Source organism: Chenopodium quinoa, unplaced genomic scaffold (genome assembly GCF_001683475.1).
Source record: "Chenopodium quinoa cultivar QQ74 unplaced genomic scaffold, ASM168347v1, whole genome shotgun sequence".
In the NCBI taxonomy this organism is placed as follows: domain Eukaryota; kingdom Viridiplantae; phylum Streptophyta; class Magnoliopsida; order Caryophyllales; family Amaranthaceae; genus Chenopodium; species Chenopodium quinoa.
Window position 1 is genome coordinate 1,275,350 of NW_018743014.1, and position 18,664 is coordinate 1,294,013.

At 34.5% G+C, this 18,664-nt stretch overlaps 1 protein-coding gene and 1 long non-coding RNA gene across 3 annotated transcripts; one reads left to right on the forward strand and one right to left on the reverse strand.

The window, feature by feature from the left end:
- The first annotated feature begins 382 nt into the window (after window positions 1-382).
- Window positions 383-1,385, forward strand: LOC110729944 (uncharacterized mitochondrial protein AtMg00810-like). The gene is made up of 2 exons (XM_021909736.1): window positions 383-711; window positions 1,277-1,385. Exons 1-2 carry the CDS (start codon window positions 383-385, stop codon window positions 1,383-1,385), a joined length of 438 nt encoding a protein of 145 aa, XP_021765428.1.
- Window positions 1,386-3,443: 2,058 nt separating this feature from the next.
- On the reverse strand, window positions 3,444-7,895 carry LOC110729869. 2 transcript variants are annotated; one of them, XR_002512966.1, is made up of 3 exons: window positions 7,383-7,895; window positions 6,571-6,775; window positions 3,444-4,173 (listed from the first exon to the last, which is right to left on the reverse strand). It is a non-coding gene; the product is annotated as an uncharacterized LOC110729869 (long non-coding RNA). The 2 variants fall into 2 exon arrangements; XR_002512965.1 differs by having other exon boundaries at window positions 3,444-3,822; window positions 3,994-4,173; window positions 6,571-7,895.
- Window positions 7,896-18,664: the final 10,769 nt, after the last annotated feature.

An 18,664-nucleotide genomic window follows, 5' to 3' on the forward strand; every position in this document is an offset into this window, starting at 1 on the left:
GATTTTTACCCCGTCGAAAATTTTCGACGGACTTTTCAAGTGGCCGGAGCTCCTCTTCCGACAAAAACCTGTTTTACGACAAATTTTTCCTACAAATTGTTTTACGACAACCTGTTCCGACGGAATTTCCGTCGAAAACGGGTTTTCCGACGGATTTCAGGGTGTTTCCGACGGAATTTTCCCGTCGGAAATGGCCTATTTTCTAGTAGTGTTGATTAGAGAGCACCCTCCTATGTTTGTCGATTTTGTAAGGCTCTCTATGGGTTGAAGCAAGCTCCTCGAGCTTGGTACCAGCGCTTTGCGAATTATTTGGTCGGATTGGGCTTTGTCATTGCTAAAAGTGACAACTCTCTTTTTAATTACTTTCCGGCAAGGTGATGATATGGCATATTTGCTCCTATATGTTGATGATATTATATTAGCTACCTCATCTCACAAGTTGCGTGCAGGGATCATATCTCAATTGCAAACTAAGTTCCCTATGACCAATTTGGGTCATCTGAGCTACTTTTTAGGGATTACGGTGACCCATACTCCTTCTTATTTGCTAGTTTCACAGGAGAAGTATGCACGGGAGGTCTTAGAGCGTGCAGGTTTGGGCCCTTGTAAACCTGCAGCTACTCCAATTGACACTAAGTCTAAACTTAGTGCAGATGCAAGTCCACCTTTTCGGGATCCTACTTTGTATCGCAGTTTAGCAGGTGCTCTTCGGTATCTCACTTTCACTTAGCCTGATATTGCCTATGTGGTACAACAGGTTGTGTCTTTTTATGCATGATCCTTGAGAGTCTCATTAATGATGCATTGAAAAGCATTTTGCGTTATGTTTAGGGTACCATTGATCATAGCTTACATTTATATACATCTGCTTCTCATCGTTTGATTACTTACACTGACGCTGACTGGGGAGGTTGTCTCGATACCAGTCGTTCCACATCGGGTTATTCCTGCTTTCTTAGGGATAACCTCGTTTCTTGATCATCTAAGCGTCAACATACTATATCTAAATCGAGTGCACGCAGAAAAAGAACATCGAGGCGTCGCAAATTTTGTCTCTGAGGCATGTTAATTGAATTGGCTTCGCAATCTTTACTTGAGCTACATTGTCCTCTTCGACAGGCTACTAATGTATATTGTGATAATGTTAGTGCTATCTACCTTTCTGGCAACCCGGTACAACACCAACACACCAAGCATGTCGAGATGGATATTCATTTTAATTTGTTCGAGAAAAGGTTGTCATGGGACAAGTTCTGGTTCTATATGTTCCTTCTAGATGTCAGTTTGCGGACATTTTCACAAAAGGCCTACCACAAGACTTATTTTTGGATTTTAGATCCAGTCTTAGCGTACGACCTCCTCCTGCTATGACTGCGGGTGTGTGATAGATATTATAGTTATGTTAATATTTGTCGCAGATTAAAGAAAATATTTGTTTTTATTCTGTATCCTTATCGTACTAGGATTATGAGTCTTGTAACATTCTACATACATTGATCAATGATACACACTCCACATTGTGGTGTTTTCCTGAAATCCAACAGATAGAAACAAACTTGAAATAATTTGAGGATTTAAATAAAGATAAAATTTGATAGGAAATTGAAGATGGAAAGATACATAGAATAGGGAAGACTTTTCAATTGTAATTAATTTCAATTTAGACCCTTTATTTGTAAAGACTAATATTGTCCATCCATTCAATTGACTTTGAAAATTATTTAAATACTCGTATAAGATAAACAAGGAAAAAAAAACTGTTTGGAGTTATATTAAAAAAATAATAATAATAAAAAAATAAACCTGCTTGTTACAATCGAATCTCCATTGTTTTTGAAGTTTAAGCCTTGAAATTGAAGAAACTAGTATGCACTACGCAGTCATAAGTCTGAATGTTGATTGTTGTGTTATTAATAATTAACATAGGAATATTTATGATCTACTATTTTCTCATCAAAACTAGTAAATGAACCATCATCTTCCTCATATATAAAGACAAAACCATAAACTAAATTAGTAAATAGTCCTAAAGTAGAAATTACAAGTTCTACGAACTGCATTTAAAAACAGAGTATCTCGTCTCGCCAAGGAAGATGATCTAACTTTTAATGCAAATGAGGGAAGATAATCTGTAATTTTAGGAAAAATTGCGAGGAAGGTCCTTTTAAGTGATTGATCTTGTGAGGAAGGTCCTTTTTATGAAAAAGTACCACAAAAGATTCTTTTATGGCAATTGAGTTGTGAGAAGGGTCCTTTGACCAAACTCCGGCGTTAACCTACATTCCGGCCAAAGAAAAGAAAAGGTATACACACAAAGAAAAAAGCTAAGGTATTATTATACGTCCATCTGTATATTGTCCTCATCTGTTGCAGCTTGGATAAAGGAATTTATAAAAAATAGAAAGTCAAAGCAATCTATTTGATGGTGTTATCCTCATTATAGCAACATTTTATGTCAAAAAAATGACATCATACCATATTGATAGAATGTGTGCAGACTTAACAAAGCTCCTATTGCCATATGGTTTTGGGATGGAACCTCCTTTGTTCTTGTAAAGTGAACTTTCTCTCTTGATTTGTGGATACAACTCAGACCCTTATTTACCAGTTTTCCCAATCAATTACACCTCTTATCAATGAATTATACATTAATAAATAAACATTTGGGGATTTCATCTGGGTAACAACTAAAACTGCATAATCTATCTGATTAAGGTAATAGTAGACACACTTCCTTGAAGGAGAAACCCACCTCCACCGTGCATATAATTTGCGAGAAAGGGAATAGGGACTGATGTTCAGAGGACGACGGGGAATGAAGGGAGTTGCTTGGCTAGGGAGGGTGCTGCTGCTGACTGCTGTTTTGGTGGAGATCGGGGAATAAGATTGTTATTTTTTTTATAAAAAAAAAAACCAATCATAAAAAGACACGTGGAAAGTAACCTTCTCCAATAGATTACCAACTGAATAATCCGGTAAATGGATTGTTTTGAGTAGATGGGGCGCAAAGATGCACTAGATGAAAAAGGTAAAAAGGCACCGGTTCAAACCCCTCCTTTGGCACCGGTTTTGAACCGTTAGGGATTTGAGGGATGCCAAATCCATGAAAATTTGGCACTGGTTCAAAACCGTTGCTAACTACATGATTTGGCACCGGCTAACCGGTGCCAACTACCATGGTGCAATTTTTTTATTTTTTTTTCAATACTATTTGCACCGATTCAAAGCAAGAACCGGTGCGAAAAACCCAACTTTAGGCACCGGTTCTTGCTTTGAACCGGAGCCAAAAGTCTCAATAAAAAAATTTAAAAAACTTTTGACACCGGTTCTGGTCCAAACCGGTGCCAAAAATACCCCAAAAAAATAAAAAATATTTTTTTTTTTGCATTTTTTTCACTTCAACTGATATAGAAACATTAACATATATATATAAAGTTACATATTTTCATTAAAAAAGGCTGTAATATTACAATTTTCGTCCAAAAAAAATTAAATAATCCAGACTTATCTCTGAGTACCTTTCTTGCATCTCATTAAATAATCCAGATTTATCTCTGTGTTTTTGCTCTGATGGATGTGGCTATGTTTCTGCTCTGATGGTTGTGGCTGTTCTGCTTCTGTGGCTGTGTTTCTGCTCTGTTCAAGCTGGCTGGGTGATTGGTTTTGCTTCCGTTCAGGCTGTCTTGTGCTGGTGGCTGCTCTGCTGGCTGATGTGTTGTTGTATGTTCAGGCTGACCTGCTGCTCTGCTGTTTGCTGTGCTGCTGTGCCTCTGTCCTGTTCAGGCTGGCTGGGTATCTGTTAAATACCTTCTTCATCTCCTGCTGGTATTCCAAAATTTTAGGTTCAGTAACAGTCCGGAGTAATTTGACTAGAAAGCCATGCTTCACTGATGAGTTGGTATCTACAAATATTGCGATTTTCTTGTAGTCTATGACATCTTCAAAAGGCAATTCAATATGGTCACTGATTATAACTGGAATGCACAGGCTTACAATGGCATCAAAGAGACGACAAGCGGATGGAGTATTGCCAGCAGGATGCAAGCAGAATCTTGATGTGTGCATTCCTTGTGTAGCTGCACGTCAACTCTCTCTAGACTGTGCACCATGCTTTTTAACAACATCGTCTTCATTCTCAAGAATTTCAAAAAGCACATCACGAATCTTTCCATCCTGAAAGCAAGATCAGATGAAACACATAAATTCACAGGGAATAAAAGAACATAAAACCTCATCCCTTCATCGTCCATCCACTCCTGAAAGGGCTGAAACATATATACATCAATAAAAGAACAGGTCACAGCCCTGCTGACTGCTGAGTTGTCTAAAACCCAATCAAAATGATCAGCTATCGAATGTGCTCAGCTCAACACTCTCCTTCCAACCCTTTTTCATCAATTCATAGGAAAAATCTATGCATACATAGTTAATGATTAAATGATAAAGATTTCTATCATTCTCTCTTTCCATCACATGGACCTTTCCATATCCTCATTATCTCTCTTTACCTCACTGTAATAGATTCAAGCCAAGCATGGACAAAAACAGAGAAATGCAATAGAACAGTAAAATAGAGAAGAAAAATTGAGGCTTTAATTAATAGAACAACAATTTACACAATCGATAGGTTTAGCCTATCAAGCTCCACAGAGTATTTAGCTCACAACTCTTCAAATAGTGAAGGATTCGCTCCCAAAATCTGCCTACCTTTTCCTTTCCCATCCCTCTCTATTTACACTAAAACTAAGACTAATAACCTGATGATACTAGACTACCCATACTGCCCCTTAAGTTAGTTTATTAAACTCTCAAAGTTCTCCTTATTAATTTGAGCCATACCTCTATGTCGCAAATACTCATTCCATTGCAACACTGTTTTTTATGGAAGCATCTTATTGATGCAACTTTTCTTTATTTGCATATGATTTCTCACTATCTCTTTCCTGTCACATGGGTCCCTCCTTTTATTTCTTTCTATCTCTCCTCATCAGGTGAGTTCCTTAAACTCCACACACCCTTTAGATATTGCAATAATAAAGTAATGGAGTTTGAGTTCAGACGGAGTACTAGTTATCAATTTCACTCCTAATGGTTTTAGTATGCTAATGTAGCATCACAAATCATTAAACATTAGGCCATTGGTTCCTAATTCTAACATAACCCTTCACCAGGAGTGGCAACTTCTCATAGAGCCTTTACACATAAATAATAAAAATTAAAAGAATGAAATACTCTATCTTGCCCTAGAGATAATAAAAATTAAAAGAATGAAATACTTTAAGAAAGGGGACAAAGTGATTATCATTCTTGTATGATTACATCGTATAATCATAGGCTTATAGCCTGTATGATGTGTGGCTCCCTTTGTTGTACTAAAACTCCATCATGTAGTCTCTAGTCAAACTCAGTCACTCACCTTAACCCATCATCTCACTTACTTCAACAACAGCACACCTCACAGTGATATTTTGTTGGCAGGAAATGGGCATGGAAGTGATTCTGGGCTCTTGTTTGTAATTGGGAATAAATACGAAGTATAATTTTATCAGCTGTTTATCGGGGAAAAAGAAAACATACGAATTATAACTATTTGTAAGTACACTCTTTCCACAAAGTTAATTTCAAATAAGGTCCCTGCTTGACTTACACAACCAAATCAAGAAAAAAATGAAGAAAAGAAAATGACAAGCACTAAGATTCCGTCACTAAATGCACCAAGAGATGCATCAAATGACGACATGTAATTCCTCTAAACTCCAAGGAAAAAAGAGAACAATGAACAATGTCCAATTGTCCAGCAATGACACTATTATAAAACAGATCCAACACCTACAAGGCTACAAGTATGGGCTACCAAGTAAATTAATATAAGATGTTGCTGGCTAACTTCATCCTAACCCTAAAGATAGAAGGAAAAAGCAAAAACTATAAAAAATACTAAGTAAATCCAGTTAGAATAATCGATCAATCTTCCATAATCGGGTAAGAGAACTACAAGCATCAAAATTCAACAAGCTTACTATACATGACTCATCAAATGTCCTACAGACACAAATTAATCAGCCAGTGAAACTCGTCATAATTCACAATAAATATTGACATGGGTAAGAGAGGTAAAACGGTCCAATTATAAAGCTCCTGTTTGATCTAAGCAAACATCATGAAGCTAATATGTTATGTGTGTATCAAAAAGATTCGAAAACTACAAAGCTAATCAATCGGATTAACTAAACAACACAGACCAATCTAAGCCATCAATTAAATAAATCCAAATAAGGAATTGTGTTACAAATTAACCATAAGTAAAACAGCAACAAGTCAGGGATGCATCACTTGAGTACACATTAAGTATACTCTAGAAGTCTAAAGCACCAATTAGTCACCTAACAACAGATAGAACTTAAGCCTTTAAGCAACCTGAATGCAAAAACAATAACACAGAGCTGCAACTTATCCCCTAATAAGCTATCCACAAGACAGATTGTTTAGAAGTATTTTGCACATCCTCTATCAACTTTAAGAAAACCATTGAAATTGATAGATGAACTAAATTGCTAGGATAACACTTACCATCACTGGGATTTGTTGACCCATAGGCAAATGCAGCAGAAAAACGAACACGAAAACAAAGGAAACTTCAGCCCAGATCTTTACACCTGGGCAGTTCATCAATATGTATCTTCCAACCCATTCATCCAATGCTCAACCTCTTTGATAACCCACTTCAATCCCTCAAATCTACAAATCTAACTAAAATGCAGCAACAACTTTTAATCTGTAAATTCAAGGTAACACAATAAGCATAAAAACACTGCCTCAACTGTAATAATTTCAGCAAATTAAATTCTAACTTTAACCTGATAAAGCATCAAATTAATACACCTAAATTTATCAGTAAATTATCATATTCAACAACCCCACAAAATTAATTTAGTAATTCTCTAATTCATAAGCACAAACAAAGAGCCCCAGTAATCAATGAACTTAAATAAAATAACTAATTGAATAGATCTCTAATTCAAATCGGTCACAAAACTAATTCAATAAAAAAAAAACCCACAAAAATTATCACGACAGATCTTCATAATTATCAAAGTAACACTAGAAAAACACAAAATTAACAAGAATTACAAACACCCAGATCAATCATTTCCATCAATCAGCTTCAAGATTATCAAAAATGATATGAATAACAAATAAAATGATATGCATGCTTCAGAAATTGGCCGATAAAAAATGAAATGAAAACCCAGATAAGAGTAATAAACCCTAATATCTTAAAAAACGACAGAAGTTGATCGAAATTACAGAAATTAAAAAATCGATAAGTACTTTAATTAGGAGAGTAACATAGAGTGAAAGATCGAGCAAGATGAAGAAACCTCGAGAAAGAAGAAGTGTAGCCTGCTGATATTAGTTTGCCTCTTTGTGTTCAACAACATCAATTTAATCACCACCAACTCCAGCCTCCAATTATTGCAACATTAGTGTAATTCGAAACCCTAGAAATTAGAGAGAGGTGATTGGATATGAGATTGAGATTTAGAGGTATAACAAGGGCGATAAACCCTAGAAAACGATTGATAGGGTAAAAGGAGGCTAGAGGAGAGAGCACGAAAAGAAAAGGGGAGAGAGAATCTATGAGCGGTGCATGGTGGTTGCGGTTGCGGTTGAAGGTATGGTTGAGGTGAGAGAGGAGAGCATATGAAGAGAGAGAAGAGAGAGAATGGAAATGGAAAAAGAACAGGAAAGAGAATGAAGAAGCAGAGTAACGCATACCTCAATTTTTTTTTTCCTTTTTTAATTGGCACCGATTTGAACTGGTGCTAATTACCATAGTTGGCACCGGTTTAAGGCGAACCGGTGCCAAAACCGAATTTTCAATCCCGCCCATTTTTTTTGGCACCGGTTATCAAGAACCGGTGCTAAGGGGGGGGGGTGCCTATTTCATTTTTTCTACTAGTGATGGGATTATATATTTCCAGATTTCGAAAAGGTGGGATTGCTTTGAGAAGAAATAGCAAAAGTGGGATTATTAAATTAGTTTCCATTTTTCCAAAGAAATTTTATGTACGTTGTCTCCTGTATTTTGGGAAAGTGAAGTCCAAGCTATAGATAATATAGTTATAGTTCAAAAAGAGAAAAAACACAACAAACCAATTGAGGCAAGACTTTGAGAATTTTATTAACCATCGTTTAAAGTTGAAAAATACAATCCAAGCCATATCACATATAGAAAATACAAGCAAGAAAGGAGAGAAGACAAAGCAAAATAAAGTGGATCTCAAACAACAAACACAAGGAAATTGAAATAGAATGTGTAACAAAAGCTACACATGCAATACACATAGCACACAACAAGTATGAGCTCCATAGCCGGCGTCGCGTGCACTTTAGATAGAGTTTATAGACATTATATAGTGATTGCATTCACTACTGGCAAGTGAGACCACCACCCTGGTTAGTTGCGCAAGTTAGGCCAGGGCAACAATCGAAATAACCAGGATAACACTCATGTCCTGCGTGATCCTCACATATGGGATCATCTTTACATTTGTACACCATGTCCGCAACTTCAACGCAATGCAAGGTTGGATCAGTAGGGCAGCATAATGTGTTAGGAGTGGTACATGGATCATCATATGCTGCCGGACACGCGCTTTCTCCAATGTGGATTTGCAGCATCATCACTATAACATAAAATGGAAGACTTGAATTAGTAGTCATGCATATTTATCTATGTCTAAACACAATTATATATAATGGTTGATTCAAAAACATGCATGATTATTGAAAACAACAGTAAAAGTATAGAATGCAGGATTTCAAAACAAACCTAATGCAAAAACGGCCAAGGTAGCTAGCATGATTCTTTTGGAGGAAGCCTTGTTTTCCATTTTTGGTATTTTTGTAACTTTACTTTTCACAACTATTTTTTGTGATGTACTCTAGTAGTATACAATGGAAGGTTTCTTTTATTTGTGAGTTTCCTAGTTATGTTTCGTGCTATTTATAGGAGCTTTCTATTAGTTTGTTTATGTATTTTATTCAACGATAAGTTCTACTATGTCGCCACCGTGTGTTAATGTGTGTGTTATTAGTATATAAGTATTTAATTATATATATATATACTTCCTCCGTTTTAAAATACTTGTTGCACTTTTTATTTCCGGCCGTTTTTAGATACTTGCTTCATTTCCTTATTTGGAAATCTTTTACAATATTTTATTCATTTCTCTCAACTAGTGGACCCAACATAAATCATATTTTATTAATTTCACATTCTCTTTCCTCCAATTCTCTCAACTACTTTTGCTTTTTACAATTTTTTATTTTTCCACCTAGCCCACTACCCCTATATTTTATTACTTTCTCCAATTTCTCGTTAAACTCCGCGCATGGAGAAATGAAACAAGTATTTAAAAATGGAGGGAGTATTAATTTGATAGTTTTTCAGCAAAATAAGTGTATTATACTTTATACATTTAAATAAGACAGTACCATTTTATTGTGTGACATTTTATGTATGTTGCTAGAATGATGCCAATCCGATTAATACTTTAATTGGTTTGACTTTAAATTTCTTTTTCTTTTTATTTTATTCCTTTGAACAAGTCACAATTTATATATGATTAATATTTTAATAATAAACCATTAGTAGTCGTCTTTCAGCCTTTAAACGGTTTTTCTTTATAATGAGATAGAAGAAGCTACGGAGTATTTAATTATATATATTAATTAATCTGATAGTTTTTTTGCAAAATATGTATTATTATACATGTATTTAAATAATATATTTATAGCTTTCTAATAGTTTGCTTATGTATTTTTTTCAACTATGTCACCACTATGTGTTCGTTAATGTGTTGAAACTTATAAACCTTACGAAGTATAATATATTTTGCTATGGAGTATTTACTTATTTTTTAAAAATTAATAGTTTTTCAACAAAATATATTATAGTATAGGAAAAATTCACATGAATAATCTCAATTATTGGTGGTCTTCCCACAATAATCCCAAGTATGGGTTACTGTGGAATAATCCGAACTATGGAGGATGTCTTCTAAATATGATCTGTGACCTGTGTTAGCCGTTTTAGAACGTTACTTGAGCCACGTGGCATGTTGTGATTAGCTAATAATTTTTATCAAAAAAATCAACCTAAATTTTCCAAAGAAAACAAAACGCTAGCCAACTTTATGTTAGTGTGGGGGTAGAAGGCCTGCTGGTTTTGGTCGAGGGGTGGCAAAACAGAGGATGGCGATGCCTTGTTGTATGCTGACGTACAGCTGACAGGGGTGTCTTGGAGGTTGATGATCATTGACTGTTGCTACTACATTAATTTTGAATAAAGAGGAAAGAGAATTAGAGGCAACTGGGAAAGAGAAAACAAGAGAAGAGTGCAATAATAATGGAGTAAAAGGGAGGAGGCTTGGTCAATTTTAGGTGAAAGGAACAGCATCACGCCGGTGATTAACGCAGGTGGTTTATGAGAGAATATCATACTATTTGCCGTGTCTTTCTCATTGATTGAACATTAGTATTTATACAAGAGTATACTAGGATTAGGACTAAGGATACATTAGTAAAATACAACTAATAATATACACTAGATTAATTACATAATCTAACAGTTTAATAGGATGCAGTGTTTGGTGGCAAACAAATAGGGGCTATTTTCGGTGGTTGACGGAGGCATTAAGGAGGAAATAGGCAGCGAAGGAGAGAGTGAGGGCGAGTAAGAGAATGGTGTAAGCAATTGGCCAGGTGGTGGAGAAGAGCAGGTGGTGCCGACTGGTGGTTGTAGACAGTGGGGTATCCAGGATTTCAAAAGTGTGGGTTCGGAATCATTAATAAGATATAGGTTTTTCGTTTTTTTTTTAATTGCAAACATTGATGATTTCACGCTTTTCAATGCAGATTCTACAACTAAGTATTTTAATTTATATTGTTGTAAAATTTATAAAAACTCGACATCATGAAAGATATAATTTTCCGGTAGAATCTTGCCAAAAAAAAAAGATACTCCACCACCAGTATCGACGGAAGATTTTACCCGTCATCAATTTTCGACGGATTTATTAAATTCGTCGGAAAAATATCCGACAGGAAGTAAATCTGTTAGAAAATTTAGTTTTTCCAGCAGAATTATGTGTCCGTCAGAACCTATCCGGCGGAAATTGACTGATTTCTGGTAGTTAAAATTTGTTGGTCCCATTTCAAAAAACAGAATTTGGAAATGACCGACTGGGTAACCGATAACCAAGTAATCCCTGACCGATCGAGTAACCCTTTACCGAGTAACCCTAGGCACACAGTATGGCCAACCACAAATGAAACTTTGTGAAAATTAAAATATCTAATGAGGAAAATAAGTAAATTACGTAAATATATAAAATAAACGAATGGTGAATATACTTCCTCTGTTTTTATTATTTGACATGTTTTTATTTTAGAACTATTCTTGCTTTCCTTTGTGATTTATATGCAATGAAAAATATAGTCATCTGAGATCTTGTTAGATACGTCACGTTACATTTCAGAATGTCAACTTTTTATAAAAACAGTAAGTTAAAAGTGAGTAAACATAAAAACATCTAAAAAAAAGGAAAATGAGTAAATTAAAAAATAAAATACATAAACAAAGGGTGAATATACTTCCTCCTTTTTTTTATTTGACGTATTTTTACATTAGCACTATTGATACTTTTCTTTGTGATTTATACGTAATGAAAAATATTGTCAGTTAGGATTTTGTTAGATTCATCACGAAATATATTTTTAAAATATATAATGAGAACCAAGGCTATAATAAGAACTAGAAACTAATCTAGGCCCTTAGATCATGTTACTCGGACGGTCCACTAGGACCACATGCTTCCCATGTCATTAATGGCATTTTCGTAATATTTCAACTTTATAAAATAATTTTCAGTTTCATTTCTAAACAGTAAATGAAAAGTTAGTAAAAGTAAATGAAATCAGTCATAAGGTAAATGAAATTGCCTTAAAAGTTAAAAAAACACTGGGAAAAATTTGAAAAGCTGCGAAATTACGAAAATGTCATTAATGAAAGCAGGTGAAAAGTGAGCTGTCAGATTGAGCGAGATTAAAAGCTAAGATCGGTTCCTAGTTCTCATTATTCACCAAATTTCTCACATGATCTCAGTTCTATATTATATAAAGATAGAAAGATAGATAGATAGATAGATAGATAGATAGAGAGAGAGATATATTTTTCTCAAAGATTTTAGAATTCTACTTAGGAAGCTAATTATTTTTATCCAATGAAAAAAGAAATTTGTAATTTATATTTGAACTAATAAAACGATTCACCACATAAGCAAAATCAACGTATAAGGTTTGAGATTTTAAATTCAAGTGTCCTATAATTTATATACGTTGAAACGAATTTAACAAACTCATATGACTACATATATAAATTTTCTATTAAAAATGTCTGCATGGTCATGATTATAAAGTTAAAGTGACAACAAAATAATTGTCACCATTGCTTTTGAAAATTGTCCTAAAAAAAACTAACTAAAAATAAAAGGAAATAGGAAAAATGGAAACTAATAATCTCACCTTTACCATTCCGGCTTGCACAAAATAATCAAACTTTTTCGAAATCTGAAAACAATTCCATCTTTCAATAACATCTTCTCAAAACAAGCCTTTTTACCTAAAACCTATTGAACCGGTAAATTTTTTTTTTAATAATTTTATTCTTTATTCTCTTCCTACCTCACCATCTTCTTCCATGGCCAACCAACCATGACCACCAGTGACAGATCCACGGTGGGTTCAAGTGGGTTCATTGAACCCACAAACTTTTTGGAAAAAAAAAAGTAATTAAGAAAAGGATAGAATACAATTTGTGTGTGAATATGAGATAGGAAACTCACCGTAGCTCGCTGGTAAGGCAGCGCTGGCATAGTTCGCTTGGGCTCAATGGTCAGGTGTAACTCAATTTTTTAGCCTTTTTATTCTTTTTGCTTTTGGTTCACTTACTTTTTTTTTGTCTATTACTCTACTAAACCCGAATATCCTTTTTACACCCAATACTCTTATTTCTTTTCCCTTTTGCTTCAATTACTTTACTAAAGCCCAAAATCCTTTTTAATTTTTTTCCCCTTTTGCTTCAACTACTTTACTAAACCCCTAAACTCAAAATATCAATCCCTCTACCCTAACTACTTTCTCTTTCTAATTATTTTTTTTTTCCAAAGTATATGAAAATCTAAATTTTGTTTGTAGATCCCTTTTTTCTAACTGTATTTAATTGTATTAAATTATGTTATCCATTGTAATCCGAAATTCGAACGTATAGTATGCATCAAACTTATAATTTATACTTCCTACGTTTTTTTTTAACTGCAACGTTTGTAATTTTACGATATTTACACACACTCTTTTGATCGTTTTTTATGGTTCATAAGTTGGAAAAAACTTATATAATCAAGTGGATCTTGTTATATATTTCACAAAATATACCTTCATGTACGTAGGTGTTTATCCTCAAAGAAGAAGATAGGTGGTAATAATGTGGCATCAATCTAGGCTTTTTGTTAAAAAAAAAAAAAAAACAAAAAGAGATTTTTTTCAGCTCTCTTATGTCGTGAGACAATATATATGGATTTTCCTTGTGCCGTGAGATAAGATTCATGTGTGTGGTTCTCCTTGTGCCGTGATACAGGGTTTGTGATTTGATTCGAGCATGATTTTGCTCCTTTGTATATGAGTTTGGTTTTGCTCTAAAGTAAAACCAATAAGAGATTTGAGTATAATTTGCTCTGAAAAACCAATATTTGATTGGAGCTCAGTTTTGCTTGGGAAAAACCAAAACTGTTATATTTGCAGGTATGAAAAGAATGACGTTCCTGCTTGATTGATGACTGATGAGTTCGGAAAAGATGAATGTTCTCATAATTACAGAAAAAAAATGAAGGCGAAATCACCACAGAAGTGCATCTCGGCTTCAACAAAGTGCGAATTTCCAACCGCAACGTTCGTGTTAATACCGTTGAGATTGTGGGAGGGTGTTAGGAATATAGGAAAATATATTATTGTGATATATATTCCACATATTTTATGATATTATGATATTGTTTAGGAGAAAGTAATATACCTTTGTGATATTTTAATATAGAATTAGGTTAAGTATTGATATTGAAATATTATCTTATCAGGAATTTTAGGGTTTAGAGTATTTACGAATGTTATGTTGCTATTATATAAATAGCCTATTGATGATCAATGATAATCATAAGCCATTCTATTCTCTCTTGGTTAATCATGGTATCAGTCGCTTAGGTTAATAATCAAAATAATCAATAATAATAATGTTCAATAATAATCAAGTGATCCTTGAATTAAAGGGGCCTTACATGTGAGGGGAGTGTTGAAAAATAGACCTCTCAAGTATCAGCACATGTAAGTATCCCACATTGGTTGAAAAACAGAGAGTTAATCAATTTATAAGGCTAAGGGGCTACTCCTCCTATTGCCATATGGTTTAGGGATGGAACCTCCAGCTCCTTTGGTCTTGTGTAGTTGACTTTATCTCTTGGTTTGGGGGTACGGCCTTGACCAGTATTTAATAGTTTTCCCAATCAATTACACCTCTAAGCAATGAATTATACATAAAAACAAAAAAAAAAAAAAAAAAAAAAAAAAATCTGGGGATATCATCTGGGTAACAGCTAAAATTACATAATCTATATGATTAAGGTAAGAATAGACACACTTCCTCGAAGGAGAAACCCACCTCCACCGTGCATATAATTTGCGGGAAAGGGAATAGAGACTGATGTTCGGTGGACGACGGGGAATTGAAGGGGGTTGCTTGGCTGGGGAGGGTGTTGCTGCTGACTGCTATTTTGGTGGGGATCGGGGAATAACAATCGAAGGAGATTGTTATTTTTTTTAATCACAAAAAAAACCAATCATAAAAAGACACGTGGCAAGTAACCTTCTCTAATGGTTACCAACTTAATAATCCGGTAAATGGATTGTTTTGAGCAGATGGGGCGCAAAGATGGGATTATTTTCATATTTCGAAAAGGTGGGATTGCTTTGAGAAGAAATAGCAAAAGTGGGATCATTAAATTAGTTTCCATTTTTCCAAAGAAATATTATGTACGTTGTCTCCTGTATTTTGGGAAAGTGAAGTCCAAGCTATATATAACATAGTTATAGTTCAAAAAGAGAAAAAACACAACAAACCAATCGAGGCAAGACTTTGAGAATTTTATTAACCGTCGTTTAAAGTTGAAAAATACAATCCAAGCCATATCATATATAGAAAATACAAGCAAGAAAGGAGAGAAGACAAAGCAAAATAAAGTGGATCTCAAACAACAAACACAAGGAAATTGAAATAGAATGTGTAACAAAAGCTACACATGCAGTACACATAGCACACAACAAGTATGAGCTCCATAGCCGGCGTCGCGTGCACTTTAGATCGAGTTTATAGACATTATATTGTGATTGCATTCACTACTGACAAGTGAGACCACCACCCTGGTTAGTTGCGCAAGTTAGGCCAGGGCAACAATCGAAATAACCAGGATAACACTCATGTCCTGCGTGATCCTCACATATGGGATCATCTTTACATTTGTACACCATGTCCGCAACTTCAACGCAATGCAAGGTTGGATCAGTAGGGCAGCATAATGTGTTAGGAATGGTACATGGATCATCATATGCTGCCGGACACGCGCCTTCTCCCGTATGAATTTGCAACATCAACACTAATAGCATAAAAATGATAGACATGTATGAATTAGTAGTCGTCATACAAAATTTTCTAACAAACACAATTACTACATAATAGTACAAGTACATAACGTATTGAATGAATGAAGTGAAGAAATACCTAATGCGAAAGTGGCAAGGGTAACTAGCATGATTGTTTTCGAGGAAGCCTTGTTCTCCATTTTTGGTAAGTAACTTTGATTATATTATCAAAACTGTTTTTTGTGATGTACTCCAATACTATACAAGCTAAGGAGAGAATTCTTGTTTTGTGAGTTTCCGAGATATGTTTCCTGCTATTTATATATATAGGAACTTTCTATTATTATTCATTCATTTTTTTTTTTGCTCATACTCCACGAAAAGTTCATACTATGCCGCCACTATGTGTTATTCATATTTCTTTACTTTATTTCATTTACTTATTTCTATAGGATATATATTTTACATTTATGGATATACTCTGATCTATTATTATATTATATCAATGTATAAATGTGTGTCGTTTGATTTTGTTGACATAAAATGTTGCTACAATAATGATATATAATGCCACAAATAAATAAATTGGTAATTGCTTTGGCTTTTTTTTTTTAATTCATTATTTAATCCAAGTTGCAATAAATAAGAAGGATAATGAGCACTTATTGGACATATAACGTCTTCTTTCTTTGTGTGTAGTTCGTATAAGGATCTAGGTGTCCAATTGACCAAATTGGTATAAAACGGGTAGTAGTCAATAACGTTTTCAATTGAGTGAATATTGAAAAATTATGTAGTAGTCAATAACGTTTTCAATCGACATGGGATTATGTAACTATCATCAATTGAGTGAATATCGAAAAATTATGTATGTGGGCAATAACGTTTTCAAGTTAAGTCAACTTTGAAACTCAGAACAAAGAATTGGTTCAAAGCCACATCATAGACAAAACCCAATATTCATCAAAAGCCCCAAAGCATAAACAGCTATATAACATTCATTAAATGAACAACCCCTCCATCTAAAAATGTCTGATATATACAGAGTAATAATTTTGAGTATATTTCCTTTCAAATTAGTAGTCATACATATTTATCTATGTATTAACTTAAAAGTGAATAGAACAAAAAATTACACAGGTAGTATGTTTCTTTCTTGAAATAATTATTCTCTGTTGTCCAATATTTTTAAAAATTAATACTCTTATTCATGTTGTACATCAATAAGGATTTTGCTTCATATTTCAAATGAATTGCATTATCATTTGACCTTTCATTATCTAATGTAGAAATTTGATATTTAAACATAGTTTTTTCAAGTGATTAATATTTCACAAACTTTATGTTTGACTAGTTCAATCTCTTTCTTATTCAACTTAACTCTTATAGTTGCCGCTAAATTAAAGAAATGTAAGCAAGCATACGACTTATGTGGAGGTGATACCGGGAAAAAATGTTGCAAAGGACTCAAGTGCATTACTAAAGATGTTCTCCGGATGAAATTGGAAAATGTATATCGAAAAGTACAAAATGTAAGAAGGCGTACGACTTTTGAGGAGGCATTACAGAAGCAAAATGTTGCAGAAAATTGAAGTTTGTTCGTACAGATAATTTCAAAAACGCGATTGGAAAATGTATACCAAAAAACCCAAAGTGTAAGAATTGAAGAAGAGCGAGTTTTGTGGAGGCCTTGCCGGAAACAAGTGTTGCAAAGGAATACATTGCATACTGCTAGGTGATTTTCCGCATGCTGGTGGAGTTTGTAAGACAGGAAAATTGTGTAAGAAAAAGGACCAACTTTGTGGTGACTTCACGGGTGTTAAATGTTGCAAGGGACTTAAATGTGAAGTTAAAGAAGATTTCTCGGAAATTGGAAAATGTAAGCCTAAACACCATTAGAAGAACGAGTTTAATTTATTTTACTTTTGTGGTCATAATATCGACACCCTGTCTTCAAAATCCTCCTCCTAAGCCTTCTTATGATCATGTTGGACATGTACCATTAATTATGTTGTAAAACTAAGAATTATTAATTTCAATGACAAATGACGTAATGATCAACAACTTAATTAACATTTGAATTAGCTGATTATGTCTAAAGATTATGTGTACATGCATCATCAGTACTTATACGCCGAAGAAAGAACAATTTGTTTGCTGTCAAACCTAATGCATTAGCTTCCCCAACCACAAACAACAAGGGAATTGCACAAAGCTCGTCTTGTTTGTGATGGCTGGTCACAAGAAGTTGGTGTAGATTGTGATGAGACTTTCAGTCCGGTAGTTAAACCGGCCACTATTTGTATTATTCTCAGCTTAGCTTTGGCTAAAAAGTGGTCGATTCATCAATTAGATGCCAAAAATGCCTTTCTACATGGTGATTTGCAGGAAACTGTATATATGCATCAACCTCCGGGCTTTGTTGCACTACTAGAAATAGGCCGATTTAAGACGGACCAGTTCCGACGGACATGTTTTTCCGTCGTAAATTCAAATCCGACGGATTTTAATTCGGTCGGAAATTTACGACAGATTTCCTACGGAATACAAATCCGTTGGAATTTATGGGCTTTCCGACGGAATATTCCGTCGGAAACTTAATCTTCTGACGGAAATGAAATCCGTCGAAACGTTATGTTTCCGACGGAAAAAATATCCGTCGGAAATTTCCGACAGAATATTCCGTCAGAATATTACGTCGGAATATTCCGTCGGAATATAATTAAATAATAATAAAAAAAACAAACCTAAAAACCCTAGAAAACCCGGTTTCCCCTCCCTTAACATTTCTATTTTCTCTCTCCTCTCCTCTCCGCCTCTCTTCTCTTTCTCCTTCCTCGCCCCTTCTCCTTCCTCGCCCTTTTCTCTCTCTTCTCCTTCCTTCTCTTTCTCCTTCCTCGCCCCTTTATCTCTC